Source organism: Piliocolobus tephrosceles, chromosome 14, assembly GCF_002776525.5.
Source record: "Piliocolobus tephrosceles isolate RC106 chromosome 14, ASM277652v3, whole genome shotgun sequence".
NCBI classification, from domain to species: Eukaryota; Metazoa; Chordata; class Mammalia; order Primates; family Cercopithecidae; genus Piliocolobus; species Piliocolobus tephrosceles.
The window spans coordinates 28854557-28879564 of record NC_045447.1 but is presented as its reverse complement, the minus strand read 5'-3'; the positions used below and the strand labels follow the sequence as shown (position 1 = coordinate 28879564).

Genomic DNA, 25008 nt, shown 5'->3' with positions numbered 1-25008 from the left:
AGCCTGGGAGGTCGAGATGGGTTAGGGACACTGTCGAGCTTTAACAGCCTGAGGATGGTGGGGCAGAGCAGAGGCTGTGAACACAGTGAACACTGTCCTTGTGGTGAAGGACACCTTTCTGCTCTCCGCCTGGGCTCAGGCAGGCCTGCTAAGGAAAATGCACTTCCTTAAAGTTATTTCTGTTCATGACATGCCTAGCTGCAGGCCTAGGTACCCTGGGCAGAAAGAATACATGGGTGTCTATGCCCAGTGGGTCAGGGATCAGGGCCCTGCTGTTGTGTTTTCTGTGCAAATGTAAACAGGCTTCTAGAATCTCACTTATGGTGTTGGTGAGGAGTTGCAGCCTTTTCTCACAGTGTCCATCACAGTGACATGGACATGGGATCTTAATATTTTACCTCTGGCAAGTGGCCAGAGGAAACAGAACCCCTTCAGAGACCAGCCTAGAGGGTGAAACCCCCAGACTGTGCAAAAAGTCACATTTCTTTTTTTTTTTTTTTTTTTTTTTTTTTTTCCGGGACAGAGTCTCGCTCTGTTGCCCAGGCTGGAGTGCAGTGGCACGATCTCGGCTCACTGCAAGCTCCCCCTCCTGGGTTCACACCATTCTCCTGCCTCAGCCTCCCGAGTAGCTGGGACTACAGGCGCCCGCCACCTTGCCCAGCTAAGTTTTTCGTATTTTTAGTAGAGACGGGGTTTCACCATGTTAGCCAGATGGTCTTGATCTCCTGACCTCATGATCCACCCGCCTCAGCCTCCCAAAGTGCTGGGATTACAGGCCTGAGCTACCGCACCTGGCCCAAGAAGTCACATTTCTAGCTGACACGTAGAGCAGCAGATATATCTCCAGAGAGTAAGTCTCGAGGGAGTTCATCTGTCTCTGACCAAGACTGAATAAGGGAAGGCAAAGGGATCATTGACTTTTAAAGCTAAATTGTGAGTCTCACATCATCTGTGGAGATTCAAGCAAGTAAAAGATCAACCAAAAAGCCAAGCTAACTCTCTTTTGATCCATCCACTCTTCTTACCATTTCCCATGTCATTTCAAAAGCCTCCTATTATTGAGAATGCATTTTGATATATCAGGATAGAATGAGAAGAACGCACCTTCAAATCCTGGCTAGGGGACTTACTAGCCAGATGATCTTGGGAAATGTCTCTTTATTTCTCTATACCTCTTATTCTGAAGTTTTAAGACTGTAATAAAATTCGTGCCTTTCCCACTTAACAGAGGGCCATGTTTCAAGCATCACCTGACGTATGTATGTGCATGTACTGTGAAATGATAAGCTATTAGACATGTGTCAACCAGAAAATGGGGATGCCACACTTACAGATGCCCACAGGACAGGCTTGTCAGGGCTGTCTCATTCACTCGTACGTTTACTTGGCTAGCTGAGTAATGGAGATGGACCGGGTTCTGTTTTATCCAGTGTGTGACCCCTCCTCTGCTTCCCATGTGACTAGAGCCCCAGGTCTGGTGGTTCTTGACTACTTATTCTACTTACTGCATTTCAGGGCTTAACTTTTAAGGACATTTTGTGAAATTACTCTCTGTGTTGCAGCACAACTGTATCTTCCTAGTTGTGTTCAGCTTCTACTAAAATTCACAGGTAAGGATCTGGGGTTAGGGAAAGATTAGGGAGATTAGAGCTGCCATAGGTTCTGACTTTGAGTCTTTCCTGGGCCTTTTTTCTTTAATCTTTTCTTGTTGATTTCTTTTCTTCTAAAAATCTCCTGCTCTTTTCCCAAAAGAAATTCAGTCTCCTGCCAGAAAGAATATAATATCAGTCATTTAAACCTCAGTGTAAAATGGCTTAATAATAGTGAACATTTGCATTAACCGTTTTACAGTTTACATAGTGCTTTTAAGTACATTTTCTAACTTAATTCTCAAAACAGATTTGGGAGATATTATTAGTCCTGCTTACGAAGGAGTTCTATTCTCAAACCAAAGGGCTCACTCTATTGGCAAATCCCCTTCATGAAAGGGTGAGGAAGATCTCTAATCCACAAATGTGAACACTACCAATTTCACGGATTTCTAACATTCATTATGCTAATTGACAGGCCACTAATTTCACTAATGAAAACCTATTTCTCACCTTAATTATGCCAATTAGCAAAGCTTCAGGGGTTCTCCGGAGTTCAAGAGAGCTAAGTACTGGAGGAAGCCACCTGTGGGGTGTGGGATCGCTCATTAGATCCTAGATGACCATTTCTTGAGTTTATGTTCCCAGTTAGGGTGGTTGTCAGACCCTGGAACATAATTTAAACTGATTTCAGAAGCACACAGCTGTATTAAATTGCCCCGACCAAGTATTTGAAAGTAAATGGTAGACATCCTAACCAGCTGTTAACTAGTCTAGGAATTTAGTGGGAAAGGCAGGTTTCTGTGTCGTGGTGTTAGAGCTCTACCTGTAGGGTGAGCTGGGCCGATCTAAAAAGCTCTCACAGCCCCTTGGCACCCTAGTTTTTCTCTGACCTTAGAAAACCCAGTTTGATGATTCTTTCATATCCTTCTGTTTTTTTGCACTGGGAAATAGTTCATTTCAAAAAGGACTTTCCTGTTGATTGAATGAATGTGCATCTTATCTAAATCTGTAATCACGTTCACCTAATCTGAAGCATGGAGAAAATTCTGGACCTTCTTATCTTCAAAGAGAGCAATAAGCATTTGTTGGTTTAAACAAGACATCATCTGACGATACCAAGCCCAGATTCCTGCCCAATCCGGATAGGTTAGATTTCCAGCCCATTTTTATTTACCTGGTGTAGTTGCCAGTGGCTTTGATTCCATCAGGCCATCATGCATGAAGGCAAATTCTTACTGCTTACAGTGGAACTCAGGAATTCGCTCTTTTGTTATCATTGTTGTCTAACTTTACAAAACCTCAAGACCTCTGGTGCATGATTGTGAATCAGTAATTCAGAGTTGTTTATCTCTTTAAATACTTCCATACCAATTAGAGGTTAAACCTGCTGCTCCCTGAGTAGATGGAATTTAGTGTCAGGAAGAATTTTCTGAATTTATGGGAAAGGGGGACTGGATGCCATATAGCTCACAAGAAGGAGGGCCTCTTTCCTGTTTACACCCTCCAGTGTCTAGAGGTTTAAAAAAATGTATTGGAAAGGATTCATCTCACATTACACTGGAACCCCCCCAACTTTGACTTTTAACAAGTAATTAGCCTTTTGTGTGTGTGTGTGTGTGTGTGTGTGTGTGTGGCAGAGTTTCACTCTTATTAACCAGGCTGGAGTAGCAGTGGCGTGATCTCGGCTCACTGTAACCTCCTCCTCCTAGATTCTGCCTTGGCCTCTCAAGTAGCTGGGATTACAGGGGCACTTGCCACCACGCCTGGCTAATTTTTTGTATTTTTAGTAGAGACAGGGTTTCACTGTGTTGGCCAGGCTGGTCTCAAACTCCTGACCTCACCTCAGGTGATCTGCCTGCCTTACCGGGGTGAGCCACTGCGTGGGCTGCTGCTTCTTTTTTTTTTCTCCTTTTTGAGACCAAGCCTCACTTCCGAATCACCCAGGCTGGAATGCTCCAACCTCTGCTCTCTGGGTTCAAGTGATTCTCTTGCCAAATAGCTGGGCTTACAGGTGTACACCACCATGCCTGGTCAACTTTTGTATTTTTAGGGGAGACGAGGTTTCACCACGTTGGTCAGGCTGGTCTCAAACTCCTGACCTCAAGTGATCCGCTCACATTGGCCTCCCAAAATGTTGGGATTACAGGCGTGAGCCACCGCACCCAACCTTTTTTGAGACAGAGTCTCACTTCCTTGCCCAGACTGGAATGCAGTGGCACTATCTTGGCTCACTGCAACCTCCGCTTTCCAGGTTCAAGCGATTCTCAAGCCAAGTACCTGGGATTACAGCTGTACACCACCATGCCCGGCTAACTTTTGTATTTTTAGTGGAGAGGGGGGTTTCACCATGTTGATCAGGCTGGTCTCAAACTCCTGACCTCAAGTGATCCACCCACCTTAGCCTCCCAAAGTGCTGGGATTTCAGACATGAGCTACTGCACCCTGCCAACTAACTAGCATATTTTAAAATCTCAGTTTGACTGATCACAGAAGACATAACTACTTGTAAATTAATTTCTGATTCAAAGATAATGGCAGTTTTATATATTTTTTTCAGACAACTGCAAAAGTACATTGTCAAATTCTCGTCTTAGATTTTAAAAATTTGGTACCAAAACAACTATTTGTAGTTCAAAAAGAGTGCCTTAGAAAGAGCTGTTCAATTGTTGAGTCCTAAAAAGAAAACATGGAAAGGCATCTGCTCATTCATCATTGAGCGCTTGATGTGTGAAACATTCAAGAGAAAGGGACAATGCTGATGTGAGGAGCAGAAAAGCTTCTTGGGAAATAGCTTTGGAGATAAGCCCCATCACTCCTTCCTCTGATTAGCAACAAGAGACAAAGAGAGGCAAGTTCTTCATTTGCCTGATTCAGAGTAAGAAAACTCTAAAATAGACTTAGGGCTTTCTTGGAAGTACAGGGAACTCGGGTTTTGTTTTTGTTTTTTTCAAGAAAGGGTATTGACTTCTGGAGCTTATCGTTGCTGCTAATTTCACTGTGACCCTGCAGAATAAGTTCCCCTCATGTTTAATGAATGGATTAATTAATGAAACTATAGAACTAATTATTTGCCTTTTAGTTTCCTTTACTATTACGTTGCCCTTCTTCCTCTCCTCAAGTATTCTAAAGCATCTTGTGTTTCAGGAGAGCAGTGTTTTCTAAACACACTTCAGTCCTACCAGCTTCCTACTGTTTTCCCACTCCCCTCCGCCCACCCTGACCCCAAAGCCAAGAAGGATAGAAGGAGAGCTCTGTTGTTCCCATGCAGAATATCAGCAGTGAGTCATTAGCCAAAAGAAGCCAGGGGTAAGGGTGCCATAGGTAATCTGACTCATCTTAGCAGTACCATGAATCTCTCTTTGTCTTCTTATTCCAATAATAATTTTCCATGGAGTGGGCTAATTTTGGCCTAGGTTTACTTGAAATTGAATGGCAGCCAGTAAGTTTCAGCATTCAGATTTTGTGTAATTCTTAATGATATATGAGTAGAAGTTACCGACAATGCCTTATCTAACAAAAAGTTTAGTTAACAGTTTTAAAAGGGCTGGCCCTGCAGGATGGCTCACGCTTGTAATCCCAGCACTTTGGGGAGGCCAAGGCTGGACTGCTTGAGTCCAGGAGTTTGAGACCAGCCTGGGCAACATAGCGAGACTCTATCTCTACAAAAACTTTAAAAAATTAGCCAGGCATGGTGACACCCACCTGTAGTCCTAAGGGAAACTGAGGCAGGAGGATCCCATGAGCTCAGGAGTTGAAGGTTGCAGTGAGCTATGATCACATCACTGTGCTTCAGCCTGGGCAACAGAACAAGAGCCTGTCTCTTAAAAAAAAAAAAATAGGAAGGTAGCAGCAAAAACTACTATTTAATGATGGTCAAAAATAAAAAATAAAGATGTTAGCAATTATAAATATTGTGTTAAATATCACTCTTTAACAAAGACCAGATCTAGACTGGAAGAAAATCAGAGAACAGAAGATGTTGACAAAAGAGGAATACTCATTATTCGTGCCTGTTAATGGAGAAGACATACACATTACTTGAATAATTTAAGTAAGTCTGAAAGGAAACGTGAGAAATGAAGATTGAAGGAAACCCCCCAGTTCATGGATAACCCGGAGAGTTTTTCACATTTTGACAGCAATGTAGAGCACTTACGGTGAACTCCTGTGTTTTCTTAGGTCTTAAGAACAAATCCATAATTATCAGCTTTTTTGGGAAGGATTTTGAAATTAATTTCCTGAGAATCATCCCAAGGTGGTGCTTTAATATTCTAAGCATTTAAAATTGTTGAAACCTTAGATAAATGAAGATTACACCCTCTTGCAGTTTTGCATTGTCCTATGTCAATAATACAAGGCACATTATAAACTTGAGATAGGGAGACAAAGCTGACCTACGTGTTAGTAAAGTCCTTGAGGGTAACTCTAATTAAGTTTATACTTTACTGGAATTCTTTGAGATAAGCCAGAGTACTTTGATATGAAAAAGAAAATCATCTTATAATTTGAAAATTAATGTTTCTAATGCCAAATAACAAAATTACATAGGCTAGATAACTGGTAGAAAAATAGGATGGATAAGTTGGGCATGGTGGCTCATGTCTGTAATCCCAGCACTTCGGGAGGCTGAGGCGGGCAGATTGCTTGAATACAGGAGTTCAAGACCAGCCTGGGTGACATGGAGAAACTGTCTCTACAAAAAAAAAAAAAAATCAGCCAGGGGTGATGGCCCACACCTGTAGTCCTGGGAGGTGGAGGTTGCAGTGAGCCAAGATGGCACCACTGCACTCCAGCCTGGGCCACAGAGAAAGACCCCATCTTTAAAAAAAAAAAAAAAGAAAAAAAAAATATATATATATAATATATATGTGTGTGTGTGTATATGTGTATATGTGTATATATATGATGGATTTTAAAACATTAAGAAGATAGAGTTTTCTTATTGAATCACAAACTGAAGATATCACATAGAAAGCAGTTAAGAAACTGGAGGAGCCGGGCGCGGTGGCTCAAGCCTGTAATCCCAGCACTTTGGGAGGCCGAGACCAGTGGATCACGAGGTCAGGAGATCGAGACCATCCTGGCTAATACGGTGAAACCCCGTCTCTACTAAAAAATACAAAAAAACTAGCCGGGCGATGAGGCGGGCGCCTGTAGTCCCAGCTACTCGGGAGGCTGAGGCAGGAGAATGGCGTGAACCCGGGAGGCGGAGCTTGCAGTGAGCTGAGATCCGGCCACTGCACTCCAGCCTGGGCGGCAGAGCAAGACTCCGTCTCAAAAAAAAAAAAAGAAACTGGAGGAGAGGTACCACTGGCCATTAGTTTTTCAAAGCAATGCTGACTTCTTAACTAAAGAGTATTATTTTGATGCAATCCCAGAAAACAGAGCTGTGCAGTCAGTGGCTTTGGTGATGGTGTTTATAAGGCACATGGTCAGTTACAGCCATGGCAGTGAGGCACTGTAGCCTATGTGCTGCCATTAAAGGGATCTACTATTTTCCAGTATTTAATCTGGAAAGATTTTCCAAAAAGTTTCTTGTCTCCAGAATAACTGCATTACATCTGGCAGAGAGTCATATGTTTTAAAGATCTGTTCATACAAAAGGACCTTCTTTTTGCAATCCTATTAATAGTCCTATTGCGTAGCCTGCAATCATTTGCTACAAAATACTTGGGAAGACTCTGGTACAATAATGATGTAATCTCTTCCACCTTAGTAGATTAAAATTTAAAAATGGCACTAGCATGTAAACAAAATGGAATCTGTAAAATAGGGTTGGGCACCCGTTACAACAAGAAAATGAACATTTAAGGGATTATTAGGAAATTTCTATTCAAAAGAATTTGTCACTGTGGTTTCCATTTTCCTTCCTCTTAGTTATGAGTCAGTTTGTCAGCATTCACATCCATAAGAGATGCAGTATTTAACCCTGACTTTTGTTTTCTCTTTATTCCAGAAGCCTCCCCAGCTTTCTGAGGATGATATCCGGCTAAAAAGCGAGGGAGACGACTATAGTGCCACCCTCCTGGAGCCTGCTACCAGCTCTCTTTCCCCAGATCACAAAAACATGGAAATTGAGGTGTCTGTTGCAGAATGTAAAAGTGTTCCTGGAATCACCTCTACCCCGCATCCCATGGACCACCCTTCCCCTTTCTATTCACCCCCACATAATGGCCTCCTCACTGATCACCACGAATCCCTGGATAACGATGTTGCCAGAGAGATCCGCTATCTAGATGAGGTGCTGGAGGCCAACTGCTGTGATTCTGCTGTGGAGGGAACGTTCAATGGAACATCCTCCCCAGAGCCTGGTGCAGTGGTCCTGGTGAGCGGCCTAAGCCCCCCTGTCCACGAGACGACCCAGCCAGAACCCACTGAGAGAACAGCTAGCCAGCAGGCACCACCTCACATCGAGCTCGGTAATAGCAGTCCTGACCCCATGGCAGAAGCAGAAAGAACAAATGGCCATTCCCCCAGCCAGCCTAGAGATGCGCTTGGGGACAGCCTGCAGGCCCCTGTCAGCCCCAGCTCCTCAACCAGCTCATGGTGTTCTTCCCGAGATGGAGAGTTCACTCTCACCACACTGAAGAAGGAGGCCAAGTTTGAGCTGCGTGCCTTCCATGAGGACAAGAAGCCCTCCAAACTCTTTGAGGATGACGAGCGTGAGAAAGAACAATACTGCGTTAGAAAAGTGAGGCCTTCGGAAGAGATGCTGGAGCTGGAAAAGGAGAGGAGAGAGCTCATCCGCAGCCAGGCCGTCAAGAAGAATCCTGGCATTGCGGCAAAATGGTGGAATCCCCCGCAGGAGAAAACCATCGAGGAGCAGCTGGACGAGGAACATCTGGAGTCGCACAAAAAGTACAAGGAGCGCAAGGAGAAAAGGGCGCAACAGGAACAGTTGCTGCTGCAGCAACAGTTACAGCAGCAGCAGCAGCAGCAGCAGCAGCCCCCATCGCAGCTCTGCACAGCCCCTACCTCTTCTCATGAACGCGCAAGCATGATTGACAAAGCAAAGGAGGACATTGTCACAGAGCAGATAGATTTCTCTGCTGCTCGCAAACAATTTCAGCTGATGGAGAATTCCAGGCAAGCAGTGGCCAAGGGCCAGAGTACACCCAGGCTGTTCTCCATCAAGCCTTTCTACAGGCCTCTGGGGTCAGTCAACTCAGACAAGCCACTGACTAATCCGAGACCACCTTCTGTCGGGGAACCTCCAGAAGACAGTGGTCCCTCAGCCACCAAGGGACAGAAATCCCCCGGTACCCTGGAGACCCCACTGGCAGCAGGAAGCCAGGGCAACACAGCCCCTCAGGGGAAGGAAGGGCCCTACAGCGAGCCTTCTAAACGTGGGCCCTTATCTAAACTGTGGGCAGAGGATGGAGAATTTACAAGCGCCCGGGCCGTCCTCACCGTGGTCAAGGATGATGACCATGGCATTTTGGATCAGTTCTCAAAATCTGTCAATGTCTCCTTGACCCAAGAGGAGCTTGACTCTGGTCTTGATGAATTGTCAGTGAGGTCTCAGGATACCACAGTCCTGGAGACCCTATCCAATGATTTCAGCATGGACAACATCAGTGACAGCGGGGCCTCCAATGAGACAACCAATGCCCTCCAGGAAAATTCACTGGCTGATTTTTCTCTGCCGCAGACGCCACAAACTGACAACCCCTCAGAGGGCCGAGGAGAAGGTGTCTCCAAGTCATTTAGTGATCATGGTTTCTATTCCCCTTCCTCCACGCTGGGGGACTCTCCGTCGGTTAACGATCCCTTGGAGTATCAGGCTGGTCTCCTGGTGCAGAATGCCATTCAACAAGCCATAGCCGAGCAGGTGGATAAAGCTGTGTCCAAAACCAGCAGGGATGGAGCAGAGCAACAGGGACCTGAAACAACTCTAGAGGAAGCTGAAGCTGGGGCTTTTGGCTCAGAAAAGCCTCAGAGCATGTTTGAACCACCTCAGGTGTCTTCTCCTGTTCAAGAGAAAAGGGATGTATTACCAAAGATTCTGCCTGCTGAAGACAGGGCACTCAGGGAAAGGGGGCCCCCCCAGCCACTGCCAGCTGTGCAACCGAGTGGCCCAATTAACATGGAGGAGACCAGGCCCGAAGGAAGCTATTTCAGCAAGTACTCCGAGGCAGCTGAGCTGAGAAGCACAGCCTCCCTCCTGGCCACTCAAGAATCTGACGTGATGGTTGGACCCTTCAAGCTGAGGTCCAGGAAACAGCGGACTTTGTCCATGATCGAGGAAGAGATCCGAGCAGCTCAGGAAAGGGAAGAGGAGCTGAAGAGGCAGAGACAAGTCTTGCAGAGTACACAGAGCCCCAGGACAAAGAACGCCCCATCGCTGCCCTCCAGAACTTGCTACAAAACTGCCCCAGGTAAGTGAGGAGCCTCACATGAGAGACATGCCACAGCAGTCTGTTGTTGTTGATTCCAGCTCATGGGTTTCTATGTGGAGCCTCCTCTGTGTGTGTCTGGAGTAAGTGTTGGGGGGACACTAGCATGAGAATTCCAGCATACAGGGACATGCAACAAAAGTGTCAGTGTCCTCTAGAAAAACCCTGAGCTTGGATGGAGTTTACCACTTTCCAGAGGATGCAATTGCTCCTTTTTTGTTGTTCTGCTTTGGACTCGGTTTGTTATAAAGAAATGTTCTCTTTTACTTGAAAGTCTGCCGTTGTATGAAGGAGAGGCTGTTTGCAGCATAGAACCAGAGTGGGCCTGTGTGTGGACTATGTTGGAATCAGTAGCTTGACCTTCAGTATCTGTAGTTAAATCAAACCCATCTGATTTGGGAGCTGTCCTCTACTGACTAACCCCTTCTGAATGCTGGTTCCCTTCCCAGCAATGATAGTCATAGCTTGGCATTGCAGACTGGTCCATGCAAAATGTTCATGTTCATCTTCTGTGTAACTGGATTTTTCTTCTGAAGTCACCACAAAGCAACTACTTTGGAATCAGGGGTGGGTGCATCTTTTCTTGTCATGTGACCCCTTTGGAGAAGTTGAATGACTCTTCACAAAGGCAGGTCTTTAATCCCTTCATATTGCCTGGGCGGTCCCTTTTTTGAATACTTTGTGTAGAAGCTTGATGTTAATTAGGGTGCTAATTATTATTACTACCATTTGAATAACAGTGTGACCAGTTGTTTTGATTTTCCATGTGGATTTGATGGCAATCAGGGATCCACGCATCTTCAACTGTAGAAAACACTGCTCAAAGTGTAGTCCAAGCTAGTCCAGAAATCATTTGCTACTGGTTCATTCTAAGTTCAGACATTGAGAGTAAGCATTTGAAAACTCTTACTGCAATACGATATTGTCCTGAAATCCAAGTGTGGGATTTTTGCATTGTATAAAACTATTGCTTCATAATGGACTGGTGGGGAAAAACTGATGCTTCACCGGAGAAAATTTCAGAATCATTACCCTAAAGTATAATTGTTGACACTTGTCTTGGTCCATCTAGATCTTAATCTAATCTTGACACTTGGCTTCCATCAAATCTACAATAACAAGGTCACTCTTCTCATTAACTTTTTAAATTTTGAAAGAATCTCCAACCTAAAGAAAAGTTCTCAAGTACGGTACAAATGTCTTTCTGTTTTGAATCATTTGAGAGTAAATTGCCAATATGATACCCCATCACCCCCAATTTTGTAGACTGCTCCCTAATGTGGGTCTCTGATGCTTTCATATGATTATTTTCAGGTTGTGCCTCTTTGGTAGGAATCCCACCAAGTTGATGCTGTGTTCTCACTGTATCCAAACAGGTAGCATGTGGTATTAGTTTGTCCCATTATGGGGACAGGTGTCAACTCTGATCACTTAATATTGATTATGATCACTCAATTGAGGGAGTGTCTGCCAGGCTTCTGCACAGTAGTTACTTTTTTCTTTTGTAATTCGTATATATTTTGCAGGGCAATACTTTGGTATTGTGCAATTTTTACCCCACTTCTTATCAAACTTCATTTATTTGTGTTGGTATGATCTCATGGATTCCTGTGATATTCAGTGGATTATGATTCATTTCTTTTATTATTTTTATACTTAACTTGTTCAGTTACTGCTCACGGGAGCCCTTTCTGGCTAACTTATATGTCCTTTGGAGATGTCCCCGTTATCCTTTGAATGCTCCCTCAATTTCTGGCATCGCAAGATATTCCAGTTTCATCTTATACTTTCCCAACCCTGAAATCAGTCGTCTCTCTGAAGAGCATTAGTTTCTGATGATGGAGAATGGTATGTACAAACAAAGATCTGGGTGCTAGCTGTGTTCATTGTTATTGCATTGTCGCTGGCCCCAGGCACTCTCAGTGGATAGAATTAGAAATTATACACATCTCTCTTGAAAACCATGAGTTTGCCCCATTGCTTTTTAATTCTTATTTAATAAAAGGCTCATTCATACTTTCTCCCTTTCCATATTTGTAACCACCTTCTTGACAACCAGGTTTTGCTTTTAATAAAAACTTAGTTTTTATTATCTGTAATATGTTTATTATTTAACTAGCCCTCCTTCCCCCTCACTCCAGTATAACCAGTCTCCTGTTTTCCTCACCAAACTTGAGCTCCAACATCATTTCTGGGTGGCCACTGCCACCCCCCTTCACCAACACCCTCCTTACCCTCCCTGGGCTCCAACACTATAGCAGGTACCATCTTATTCAGCCTGGCCTAGTGACTTTTGGACTGAATTGTTTGGGAAGGAAAGGAAAGGGAGGAAGAAGAGGAAGAGTGCAGTGACTTTCTTAATATATGCCATCAAATTGGTGATAAAGTTTCAACAAATGAATAAGGTGGGGGGGCGGGCACAGACATTCAGGCCATAGCATGAGTATTTTCAGGTTTCTCTGGCTCTGTCTGTTAATCGAACCCCTCACCATATTACCTCCAACTTTATTTCCAGCACATAAAAAATTGTCTAATATAAAGACATGTTAATGCTTTCTCCTGATTCCCCAACTGGCTGTTGTCCATCAGGCTTCCCCACCAGGACCAAGGTTGCCTTAAACAAGTCAGCATCCTAAGGCTTGCCAGTGGCATCTCAGCAACCCAATATCAATCTCCCCAGTACTTCCCTCCATGCTGATACTGATCTGTTCTCCCATATCCCACCCTCATAGGATTGATTTCTGCTCCCTACAGGGGGATAGTAATTCATCCGTGCAAGTCTGCTCTAGTCTTGATGTCATATTGAGTACAATCATGATAATGATATGCATGCATGTCATTTCTTCATGTTTATCTGTAGAACATTTAAAGCAGGCACCCGGGCTTCCCAGAATTACAACATGAGTTGAAAGAAATGGAATGTAAAATACAATTTTCTTCCTGTTCATGCCTGGAAATCTTTGGAGTATTGCTTGGCTGGCCAACCTCCAAGTTCATGATCAGGGAGAAGGCTGACACATGACTCTGAGCAGCCAAACTAGACAATTCATGACTAGGGTCAGAACTCCTGGCTCCAATGGTTTTGTGAATGGAGATATTACCAAGTTCCTATGACACATTTCATATTTCATGCCAGAAGAAGTGACTCCACTAGTTTGTTGTGTGACTCAGATTGATGATTGGATACCAGGTGATGAAAAACACAATTTTTAACTTCTCTGGTAGAAATCATGCTGGTGGCATGCTGGAATCCTAAAACCTTAAAGCAAATAAAATCCAAGCCAAGATGTGGTAAGGAAGGAGAAATTTTCTAATTCTTTCCATACAAAAAGTTATCTAGACGGAAACCCCATCCCCCAGGTGTGGAAATGATGTTTGTTTTTGCTTTTAGTGTCTTTGTCTTTGCTTTTAAAAGATGGACAATGAATGATAGAAGTTCTGTTTTGAAAAGCATATAGTCATTGTTGGTTCTTATTTGACATTTTTTTTTTTTTTTTTTGAGACGGAGTCTTGCTCTGTCGCCCAGGTTGGAGTGCAGTGGGGCAAACTCGGCTCACCGCAACCTCCACCTCCCAGGTTCGAGTGATTCTCCTGCCTCAGCTTCCCGAGTAGCTGGGATTACAGGCACCCAACACCATGCCCAGCTAATTTTTTTGTTTGTTTGTTTTTTGTATTTTTAGTAGAGACAGGGTTTCATCATGTTGGCCAGGCTGGTCTCTAACTCCCGACCTCAGGTGATCCACCCACCTTGGCCTTCCAAAGTGCTAGGATTACAGGCATGAGCCACCATGCCTGGCCCTTATTTGACTTTTAAAGGAAGAAGCTCCACTTTTATAGAATTTGAATGACATTTGTTTATACAGAGGTGAACAAAAATGTATAGTCCCTGCTCTCAGGGAACTTAATGGTTCAGTAAGAGAAACAACATTAAACAAATGAGGCAGTTTTATGACAGAGAAGTACAGAGACCTGTAGGAGCACAAAACAAGGAAGACCATGTCATTTGGAGGGTAAAGAAAGTCTTCCTTCCTTAGGAAATTACTGTCTAGGCCGAGAAATGAAGGGGTAAAGTTGGGCTCGGGGTGTAGGGGAGAAGGAAGGGCACCTAAGAGAGGCTCAAAAGGAATAGAGAACTTGGCACATTTGAGATATTTAAGAGTAAGTTAAAGGAAGAGATTTAAAACAAAACAGAAATTGATTTGGAGTCAGACAACCAAGAGCTCTATCAATCACATGAAGGGTTGTAGACTTTAGAGTTTACCCTATGGTCAATGAGAAGCCTGTGAGAGTTTTTAAAGGAGTAATTATCTGAACACAACCCTGAGCTGTCCTGCCTTCACTGTGAGTTGATGGACTCAATGTCTTCCTGTTGTAATGAATCCATTTCACAGGCTTGGATTGAGCTCTTCCTGCTTATGAGCACTTCGGAAGGCCGGCGCCGTCTTGGTGAACACCCTGTATGTTATGTGAGGAGCCATGCTCCCAATAGTGTGTGCATGTGTGCCCTCTGCTGATGGCACTTAGAGACTAAAAGGAGGAAGGCAAGGGGTGGTGGTGCATGCCTGTAATCCCAGCACTTTGGGAGGTGGAGGCAAGAGGATTGCTTGAGCTCAGGAGTTTGAGACCAGCCTGGGCAACATAACAAGACCCCATCTCTTTAAAAAAAAAAAAAAAAAAAAATTAGCTGAGTGTAGTGACACATGCCTGTAGTCCCAGCTACTTGGGAAGCTGAGGCAAGAAGGTTGCTTGAGCCCAGGTGTTCAAGGCTGCAGTGAGCTATGATTGAACCATTGTACTCCAGCCTGGGCAACAAAGTGAGATCATGTCTCAAAAAAAAAAAAAAAAAAAAAAGAGAGAGAGAGAATAAAGGAAGCACCTTTGCAGGTACATGAGTCTGATTTGAAGGGGTAACTCACACACTGCTGTAAAACACCCTTGAGAAAAGAATTAGGGGGTGGGATATCCAAACAGTGTATTGAAGTTGCAGTTTAAGACCTTTTCAAATGTCTTTTCATATTGGTGTTGCCAACAGTTCTCACTTTAGTATCTATGTCTATTATTAGATATCCTGGTTTCACTTCCAAGTTCTAAGCATGCCAGACAAACACGGTTAGGTGATGATTTGTTTGGTTTTTTGAAAGTTTCTGTTTTCATGCCAGATGTTGAATTTATCTACCAAGTCATATCATTCACCCCATGAGACCTACATTATGGAGAGTGGCAAAAGAGAAGGTGGTGTAGGTTGCTATTAAGTTCCACAGCTTGGGGTGTCTGTTCATGTCTTCTAATATGTGGAAAGACGTGATAGTTATAAATCTTTTGTAAGATGTACAGGAAGTATTGACTTCTGCTGCTGTCTGTTTAGATTAAGACTCCACATGAGGTGATCATTATATTATTATAAAGATTCTTAACTGGGTCTTTGTTGTTTCCCCTTCATTATCTGCAAATATCACAAGGGAAAGTCTTAGGAAAAATATGTTTGTGAGTGTCCACACAGTCTTCATGAAGCAGAGCTTGGTGGAGTGTGCCATGCTAAATTAGAGCCAGATGAGGCATGGTTTCATTTGAGGTGTCCTCATTGCTCCATGGGGGAAGCCCCTGTGTCAGCAGCATCTGACGGAAGGATTGATGATGAGAGAGCTCTCCATCGGTAGTACACAGTGCCTCTCTTTCCTGCAAGACAGGCACCAACTGTGCAGCTTGTGGGAGCCCTGCTGGCTGTGTGAAGCTAGCTAAAGCTTACTGTGGAGTGTCCACAGATGGTTATTGTCCACCACCATGTTTCTAGAACATTCTCTGGTGACACAAGTCTAATCAGGGTAGTTACAATTTATCAAGGCCTTAAAGCTGCATATAATACTAGTTATTTCACACTTGACATTTCTCATTTTCTCACTGAATCCTCCCAACAGCCCTCTCAGATACAAATTAACTCTTGAGGCCGGATATATTTCTGGATTCAGACTTTTTCTGATTTTAGAGAATTTATAAAGTACATACTATTATTTAGAAAAGTAATGCAACGAATATGCTATTGTTTAACACAACTGGCAGGTTCTGGGGCAACACCCTGTGATCAAATTAAATTTCTACTCTAAAACTTGAGAAGAAGAATTAGTTACATTAAGTGGGGAAAGACTAGGAGACCCTCATGTCAGCTCATGTCAGGTTTTGCTGCCAAATAAGTTATGAAAAATCTTTCTTTTCAGACTTTTTTGGATTTGGGAATTATGCATGAAGAGTTGTAGATCTGTAATATTATTCTTTTTCAAAGTATTACTACTAGAGCCCAGAGAGATTAAGTTGCCCAAGGTCACTCAGCGTGAAAATGGGAGTCTGGTTTCAAACTCAGGCTCTCATTTGTCTCCAAAATCCATCTTCTTTCCCCTACCTTCTCCTTCCCGTCTGTTGAGCCTGCTCTGCGAGGTATGCAGTAATAGCTTCTCTCTCCAACCTGTAGCTCAGGTTCCCTCTGCCCTTTCCCAGTCTCATGCCCAACCCCTGCATTTTCCTGGGTCCTTCCTGATCCTCATTTTAGGAGCCACTGTAGCTCTTCAATCCTTCTCTTGCAGTGGCGTGGATGTATAAATTTGACTCTCAGAGGCCATGAAACAGAGCTTCCCTAGTGACCCAGGATGATTCCTTTCTGCTTTCAGAACTCAATTCCAATGCCCCAAATTACAGTAGGCAAAATCACTCAGGCTGTCCAAAGATCTGAGCAGATAGCCAAGGGACTAACTTAGTCCACTTCAACCATCTAGCCTAGCTGCTCTTGTGAGTTCTTTTTGAAAGTTTATTTCCCAGGAAGAAACTCTGCCATTTACTCCAGAAACAGACTCATTCCTTGAAAACTTTGAAAGAACTGGGTACTCAAGCAAGGAAGCAATTTTTAAATTTGAGGATGAGCAGGGATAAGTGTTCATTATTCTGTTAACTAAATATGAACACTTTTGGTTCAGTGGGGTCAAAGTCAACTAAGTTAGTTGACTGGTGATCATTGAGCACCATGACTACGTACTATTCTCCTTGCCTTTTAAAAATTGAGCTTTCTTCCTTGGACCAGAACTTCCCTGTGTTCTCTTTACCTAAACCCAGCAAGTATGTTTTCTTGAAAAATGCATGCCATTTGGAAAGGAATTGGTAAGAAAAGACTATGTTGAAGCTGTGTTTGGCAAGGGGTGAAGGTGTGCAATGAAATCAGGACTTTTCAAAGTATAGAATTCCACATTCTCTTTAGACATTACCCTTACAGTTTTGGAAAGGGCAACTGCCATGATTAAACCTGCCTGTCAGCCTCACTCTTGAGATGCTGTGGGCCCAGAAGTCTTTCTTCTGTAACAAGCCTACGATCACAGCTTCTGGGCAGCAGAACTTTGGAAAAAGCAGAACGTTCCCCACCAGCTGAATTCCCTGGTGTAAGCAGGTTCCGCTGTTCCTGCTGATTGTGCTGGGTCTTCGGATATATCCACATGCCTGGGTTGACTCTGCTGGTGCTGGGCCACCACGTGATGTCCTCATTGCCTACTTTTGCATGGCCTCTCCATGCCGCAAGTTAGTTAGGGGAGCATCTTCTGAGGAATCAAACTCAGCCATGTACAAAAACAGATGCATAGTTTTCAGGTAACAAAGAGGAGGTGATTCGCCAAGAAGATGGGCGTTTCAGGTCTATTTGATCTTTATGTGCTACATACGTATGGGGTGGAAAACTAGGGGGTGAGGTGGGTCAGGGAGAGAGTGTGTGGACAGACCATTAGAGCACTGAAGAATACATGTATAGTTCTTGTAATGAGATTTTCTTTCTCATGGCCTTGAAAGTAAAGTAAAAAAGCTTCTCAAAACCTGTGTGTATCTAACTCACAAGTATTACCAGTCTCTCTTTTATTTCCCATTACTCAAGTATACATTTATATGCAAAGGCCAAGCGAGGTGGCTCATGCCTGTAATCCCAGCACTTTGGGAGCCTGAGGTGGGTGGATCACTTGAGGTCAGGCGTTTGAGACCAGCCTGGTCAACACATGTCTGCCAAAAATACAAAAATGAGCCAGGTGTGGTGGCGCATGCCTGTAATCCCATCTACTCGGGAGGCTGAGGCAAGAAAATCGCCTGAACCCGGGAGGTTGTAGCGAGCTACAATCCCTACTGCACTCCAACCTGGGCAACAAAACAAGACTCTGTCTTTAAAAAAAAAAAAAAAAAGTGTGATGTAAAAAAGCTGGTCAAGGAGAATACATGCTAAAATGTGACAGTCACTTCTCTGGATTCGTATCTCAAGCTTAATTTCTGACTCTACCACTTGCTAGCTTTGTGACCAAGTTACTTCACCTCTGTAAACCTCAATAAAATAGGAATAAAGTTATACCAGCCTCATAAAAAAGTTGAGACAGGGCCTGGTACATAAAAAGCTCCTAGTAAGAGTTATTGTTGTTATTACATTACAACATTACAGTTGCTCTTTTGTTTTAAGAAAAAGCATAGTGGCTGATCGCTTGAGACCAGAAGTTCAAGACCAACCTGAGCAACATAGTGAGACCCTGTTTCTATGGAAAAAAAAAAAAAATAGCTGAATTTTGTGCTGTGTACCTGTAGTTTTAGCTATTCAGGAGGCGAGGTTGGAGGATTACTTAAGCTTGAGTTCAACACTGCCATGAGCTGTGGTCATGCCACTAGACTCCGGTCTGAGTAACAAAGCGAGACCCTGTCTCAAAAAAGAAAAGTCCAGAAGGCCTTAGTAGAATTATTTATGAGTTGCTCTTTCGCGCAGTTGTGAGCCTGAGATAAATAACAGAACACATACGATAAAATTGCTTTCTATTCCTAGCTGGGATTTTTTTTTCAGTTACTTCCTTAGAATTAACATTTCTCTTGGAAACTTGAGGTCAGGAATAATGAGTTTTCAGTAGTCCACTGTGATTTCAAAAACTAAAGAGTAAAAAATCCATCATTAAATGTATTGAGTGACGATAAAATTACATGTATTACCATAAAAATGTTTTCCTTTTGAGGGGAGGTAATCTTCACACAGCCAAGCCTGCCATGCTAGTAGAAATGTACTTAACAAAAGGATTTTGGTGGAGAATTACTATTCACCATAATTTTCATTCTTACTGTTTTAACTTTTTTCCTTTTTGGTATTAAACTCTCCCTGCCCTGTAAGAGCAGAGCTCTTTCTTTCTTTCTAGAGTTTTCATCCTCTTCCAGTTGTGTTCATAGGGATAAACCCAATATCAGCAACTCGTCCAACAACCCGACTTACCTTTAAGCAATAGTATTTGACAGTTTCTCAGACTTGTTTGCCAAGCAGGGGTTATTTCTCATTTCTGAGCTAGATTTATAATCTGAAGATTCATATCATCACATTCTCCCACCCCTGGGGCCTTCAGAGGAGGAGATGAAAGAAGAAGGGACCAGCTCTTGGTGTGTGGGTCACAGCTGGAACCGCACAAGTCCGTGCACTCTGGGACTGACAAGCAGGATGTTCCCTTGTACTGAGAGGAAACGAAATTGAAATTGCAAGTCTGAGCTCATTTCTTTCTGGTGACTTGTGGGTCGCTTTAGATGTTTGCAACCTTATCCCAATGCTGTGTGAAGAAAGGAGGTCATTGAAGGAGGCCCCGGCCGAGGCGTGTCCTCTGGTGGGTGCTTTTGTTCGGTTCAGTTTGGTTTTTAAATACGAGTGGGTGATGGCTTTTTCTTTTCTTTTGAGAAATGTGGAAACAAAGGCTGTTTGATTTAAGACCTCAGACTTCATGCATAGAGAGTGTAATAATCACCCAAATCATAATATCTGACAAAAATTTTCAGAACTTTTGATATCCTCATTCTTGGCTTTTTAAAAGTTAGACCTGAAATCCAGAAGGAAGATTTGGGCTGTCAGGGATGACAACAGCTGTATTCTGAGTGCATGCAGCCGTCTCTTGGGTTCTTTGGGTGGGAGGAATTGCAGATTCTTTTCTCTGCCCCCTGTCAGCACAGCCCGCCACAGATGCCCAAGGGAAATCCATCTTGCCTGGAAAATCCAGAAGCACAGCCAAGGCATGGCTTGCTTTCTCTGGATCACAGTGGCATAACTATTCATGACGAATAAGCAGGAAACACCAATTTATGCTTTCCCACTCATGATGGGAGACACCACTAGCTAATTTGGAGTGAAACTCATTGGCTTTCCTTGCTCCTTAGTCTACCTTGCAATGCTACAGTCTCGTGAGCACCACCATTGCAGAGATGAACAGTTTTTTTCCTTCTGAGCTCCTCTGGGTATGCACTGCCTGGGATGATAGAAGGACTTGTGGATCTGCCTAGTCCATAAAGGTTAAAGCAAACAGGTTTATCTGCTTTTCTCAGCATGGGCTAATAATATTTACAAGAAAAGTTTTCTGGTTTGTTTTATATTTTAAAATTAATGTGTGCTTATTGTAGAAAAAATGTAAAAAGAATCAAGTGATTCATAATCCTACTCCTGCAGGAATAGCCACCTTTCTAGATTTTCTCCATGCCCATAGGTGCTTGGAAGGCAATATTGGGTTGATACTTGCATTTGTTTCTATTGTTGCTGTGACAAATTACCACAAATATAGTAGCGTAAAAAATGCACATTTAGCCTGGCACAGTGGCTCATGCCCGTAATCCCAGCACTTTGGGGAGCTGAGGCTGGAGGATCTCTTGAGCCCAGGAGTTCAAGACTAGCCTGGGCAACATAGTGAGACCTTGTCTCTAGTAATAATAATAATTTTTTAAAATGCATTATCTTACACATGCATTATCTTACAGCTTTAGAAGGCAGAAGTCTGAAATTCATCTGCTATGTATGAATATCTAACCAAAATAATTTTCAGAACTTTTGGAATTCCCATTCTTGGCTTTTTAAAAGTTAGACCTTAAATCCGGAAGGAGGATTGAGACCAGCCTGGTCTCGATTGAGACCCCCTCCCCCAAATTCATATACTGAAGTCTTAATCCTCAGTGTGGTGGTATTTGGAGGTGGGCCCTTTGGGATATAATTAGGTTTACATGAAATCACAGAGTGGAGCCCTCATGATAGGATTAATGCCCTTGTAAGAAGAGACATCAGACTGCTTCTCTCCCCACTGTGTGAGGACACAGCAAGAGGGCAGCTGTCTGCAATCTAGGGAGAGAGCCTTCAGCAGAAACCGACCATTCTGGCACCTTGATCTTGGACTTCCAGACTCTAGAACTGTGAGAAAATACGTGTGTGTTGTTCAAACCGTCCAGTCTATGGTATTTTATGGCAGCTCAAACAAACTAAGACTGGGCTAAAATCAATGTGTCAGCAGGCAGTGTTCCTTCCAGAGGCTCTGGGGAAGAGTTCACTTTCTTCCCTCTTTCATTCTGTATGCTGCCTACATTGTTTGGCTCATGGCCCCTTCCTCCATGGTCAAGGCTAGCAGTGCAGCATCTTCAGATCTCTCTCTCTCTCTCTGACCCTCCTACTTCCCTTCTGCAATTACATCAGACCCAACTGGGTATTTCAGGATAGCTTTCCCATCTCAAGTACCTAAACTTAATCACAACTGCAAAGTTCTTTTTACCTGTAAAGCAACATATTACAGGTTTGGGGGATTAGGACTTGGACATTGTTGGTGAGGCGATTGTTCTGCCCACCATAGGAGGCAACATATAGTGTTCGTCTTATGCTGATTGAGTATCTGCCATGTGCCATGTACTTTTGTTTTCTTTCACACAGTTAATAAGTGGTGAACTAGGATTTGAACCCAGGCAGTCTGGCTCTCCCACCTGCACTCTTGAACTCCTGCAATATCTCTACTTTTGCAATCTGCTTTTTCTCTTAATATATTTTGAATATTTTCTCGTGACCTTAACCATTCCCCTAAGTTTGAGAGTCTGAAACATGATTTATAATGGCTAAATAATACTTCATTGCCTAAATGAGCCATAGCTAACTTAACCATTCTTCAATAGGAAGATATCTTGGTGTAGTTAAAAAAAGACAGTGCTGAACGTTCTTGTACATGAGCTTTGTGCCCATACTTGATTATTAAATGAACTTGGGCCAAAAAAGTTCCTTGGAAGCTGGTTAACTACTGCACACTAGACAACAGTATTTCCTAAACTGTTTTTCTTTCCCCCCCCCCCTTCTGTATTCATTTACTTACTTTAAAATTTTTTAGAGATGAGGTCTCACTGTGTTAACCAGGCTGGTCTCAAACTCCTGAGCTCAAGTGATTCTCTGACCTAAGCCTCCCGAAGTGCTGGGATTACAGGCATGAGCCTCTGCACCTGGCTTTTTTTCTTGAGGTATTTAATAGATTCTATGAAGTGAGGGTTTCTGGTTAAATAAACTTGAGAAATGCTATGCTCCCATTCCTGAATTAGAGCTTCACAGTCATATTAGCACTAAAACCAGAAGTCCTCTGGTAAACAATCCCTCTCTCCCTCCTTGTTTTCTTGAACCCAGTGTGCCCCAAGCTTAATTTGACCAAAGATTTTTTTATTTGTGGCATCAAGTACTATCTTACAAAGCTAAGGTCACAGGACATAATGTTAGAAACACATCTTTGGAGTCAACCAAGTGAAGCCACTTACCCTCAAACACCTTCAAAAGCTTAAGTCTAAAATTACTCCAGATGGAATAGTTTGAATATAATCACGTTTATGAAATAAACTCAAATGTTTCCTATCCTCCACTCAGAATTTCAGTCTAACATTGTTCTAGTGGTTCCTTATGTTCATTTTAGAGGTCACATTATACCTGTTCCTGGCTCTGTAAACGTTAGGACTGGCCGTCAGCCAAGACCGATACAGGTCTGCCCTGATGTCTACATGGCACTGTGTGTTCATGTTGTTGTTCAGGGATAGTGACTGAGGTCCTTCAAGAGAGCTGTTCTGGCCGGGCATGGTGGCTCATGCCTGTAATCCCAGCGCTTTGGGTAGGCGAGGCAGACTGATCACTTGAGGTCAGGAGTTCGAGACCAGCCTGGCTAACAATGGTGACACCCTGTCTCTAGTAAAAATACAAAAATTAGCCAGGCGTAGTGGAGGGTGCCTATAATCCCAGCTACTCAGGAGGCTGAGGCGGGAGAATCACTTGAACCCAGGAGGCAGAGGTTGCAATGAGCCAAGATCACTGCACTCCAGCCTGGGCGACAGAGCAAGACTCCGTTTCAAAAAAAATGAAAGGAAAAAAAAAAGTGTTCTATAGAGTGTTCAGTGCAGGTGAGGAACTGGATGGCAGGATGTGCTCACTGAAAATGGGGCAAATGTCAGGCGTCACAAGCTATTGAATCATTCATGAGGTGACTAAACCGATAGCAGAGCAAAGTTTGCGGGAGTAAGCAGAGCTGGACCTGGGGTTACTGGGGAAGTGCTGGGTGAGATGCACCCTGGAGCAGTGAAAAAGAAGTACCAAAGGTAACCATCATGGTTTGGGGAGTCTACTGGGGCATGTTCTCTGGGCCAAGGGACTTCAGGGGGCCTTATGGGGTCATGAAAAAGGATGTGATTGAGCTCCCAGGCCTGTGGCACAGACTTTTGCGTCACACTCATGTAATGATCGAGACCCAAACAGTGGTGCTGTCTGCGGTGTCTACTATTGGTGGAAGAGCATCCGGAGTGCTGTCAGCATCCTAATGGAGAGGACCTCTGGCTGCAAACTCTGGACCTCTGAGGAAGTTGTCAGGTGTGGAACAGGTTTCTCTCCAGCCTTTTAGCAGCCTGTGTGATTCCTAAGATGGCACCCAGAATTCTGGTGCCTGGTTTGAACCATACTTGGAGAGGAGCATCAGAGATCACAGGGCCCAGCAGAGAAGTCTGGCTGAGCTAGCTTTCCTTGATACTGACCAGAATGATGGCCGGAAGTCTGGGGATGAGGCATAGTGTCTTCTCTCTCTGGGGACCTGTGATAGCCCCTGCTGAGTGGGTAGATAGAACCAGAACATAGGCTCAGTTATCCAAAGCGACCATTCTCAGCCCCCTTGTCCCTGGCAGCCCCTGCTCCAGAACTGCTAAGCCAGCCTTTCTTTCCTGTTATTCCTCTGACCTCTAGTGGCTAGAACTAGAAAAACTTGCTCTAGGGATGAAATCATCAATAAGCAGGAAATGTCTTTAATGTTTAATGGCTGAGCACTTGTCTATAGTCATCCTTCACCCTCTTTACAGCGTTCTTTCTGCATACATCCCATAATTCAATTCAGCCATCATCAACACTGGGTTTGGGCTCCAGACTGTGACTGTTACTATCTCATGTAACTTGGGATGGAGTTGGCGTCTGGGCCTCTGTGGTCATGACATCCACCCTAACTACATCCCAGGGTTGTTGCAAGGCTCAGATGACATGAAGCCTATGAAAGTTAATGATATATAAATCCGCTTGTTACTCCAAAGCCATTGAGTTTGTGATTCTGTAGACCTAAAATGTTTTAATTCATATATTTTGGTGAAGGCATTTAAGCCCTTTCCTCTAATTCTCTGTGGGAGATTCTGTCCCAATCCATAAGCATTTACTTGTGGTTGTTATGTATATTTCATAATGGACTTACTGATTACTCAACAAACATGAATTTTCTACCTCATGCCGTATACCACCGCTACTGCTGGGGTCTGGCAATGACCAGACAGACAAAGCTCTACTCTAATGGAGTTTACATTCACATGAATTAAGGGGATTCATAGACAGGTGAAACATACCCCCCTGTCCTCAGGGTGACATTATAGCCTAATTGAGAAGACAAAAGCTTCAATAACCAGATAAGATTCAAGTCAGTATGTGAAAATGGCCTTCACAGAAATATAAACAGGAGTTCCACTGTGCTGTGTGTGAAAGGGAGAAGCTAGAAGCCATGAATATAGGCTGTGCTTTCTAGGTGTTTAATGCTGGAAGAATGGCTGGTGGGAAGTGATCCGGACACTTGAGAGGTCCAATGGAAAATGATGAAAATTAACCTGGTAACTAGTGTCTATTTCTGGTCCCAGAAGAGATGCAAAAATTGTATGCAGAATATGCATGAAATTGTTCATCTCACCCTATAGTCATATTATTCTTT

The 25008-nt window shown here is 43.5% G+C and overlaps 1 protein-coding gene across 2 annotated transcripts in view; it reads left to right on the top strand.

Moving 5' to 3' along the window:
• The window catches only part of LOC111535870 (A-kinase anchor protein 2), a 121992-nt gene that overhangs the window by 78177 nt on the left and 18807 nt on the right, over positions 1-25008 (top strand). For both annotated transcript variants that reach the window (XM_023202108.2, XM_023202114.2), the window contains exon 2: positions 7549-9970. In XM_023202108.2, the coding sequence (XP_023057876.2) occupies positions 7660-9970 (2311 nt within the window). In that variant the 5' untranslated portion in view covers positions 7549-7659. The remainder of the gene's footprint in view (positions 1-7548; positions 9971-25008) is intronic.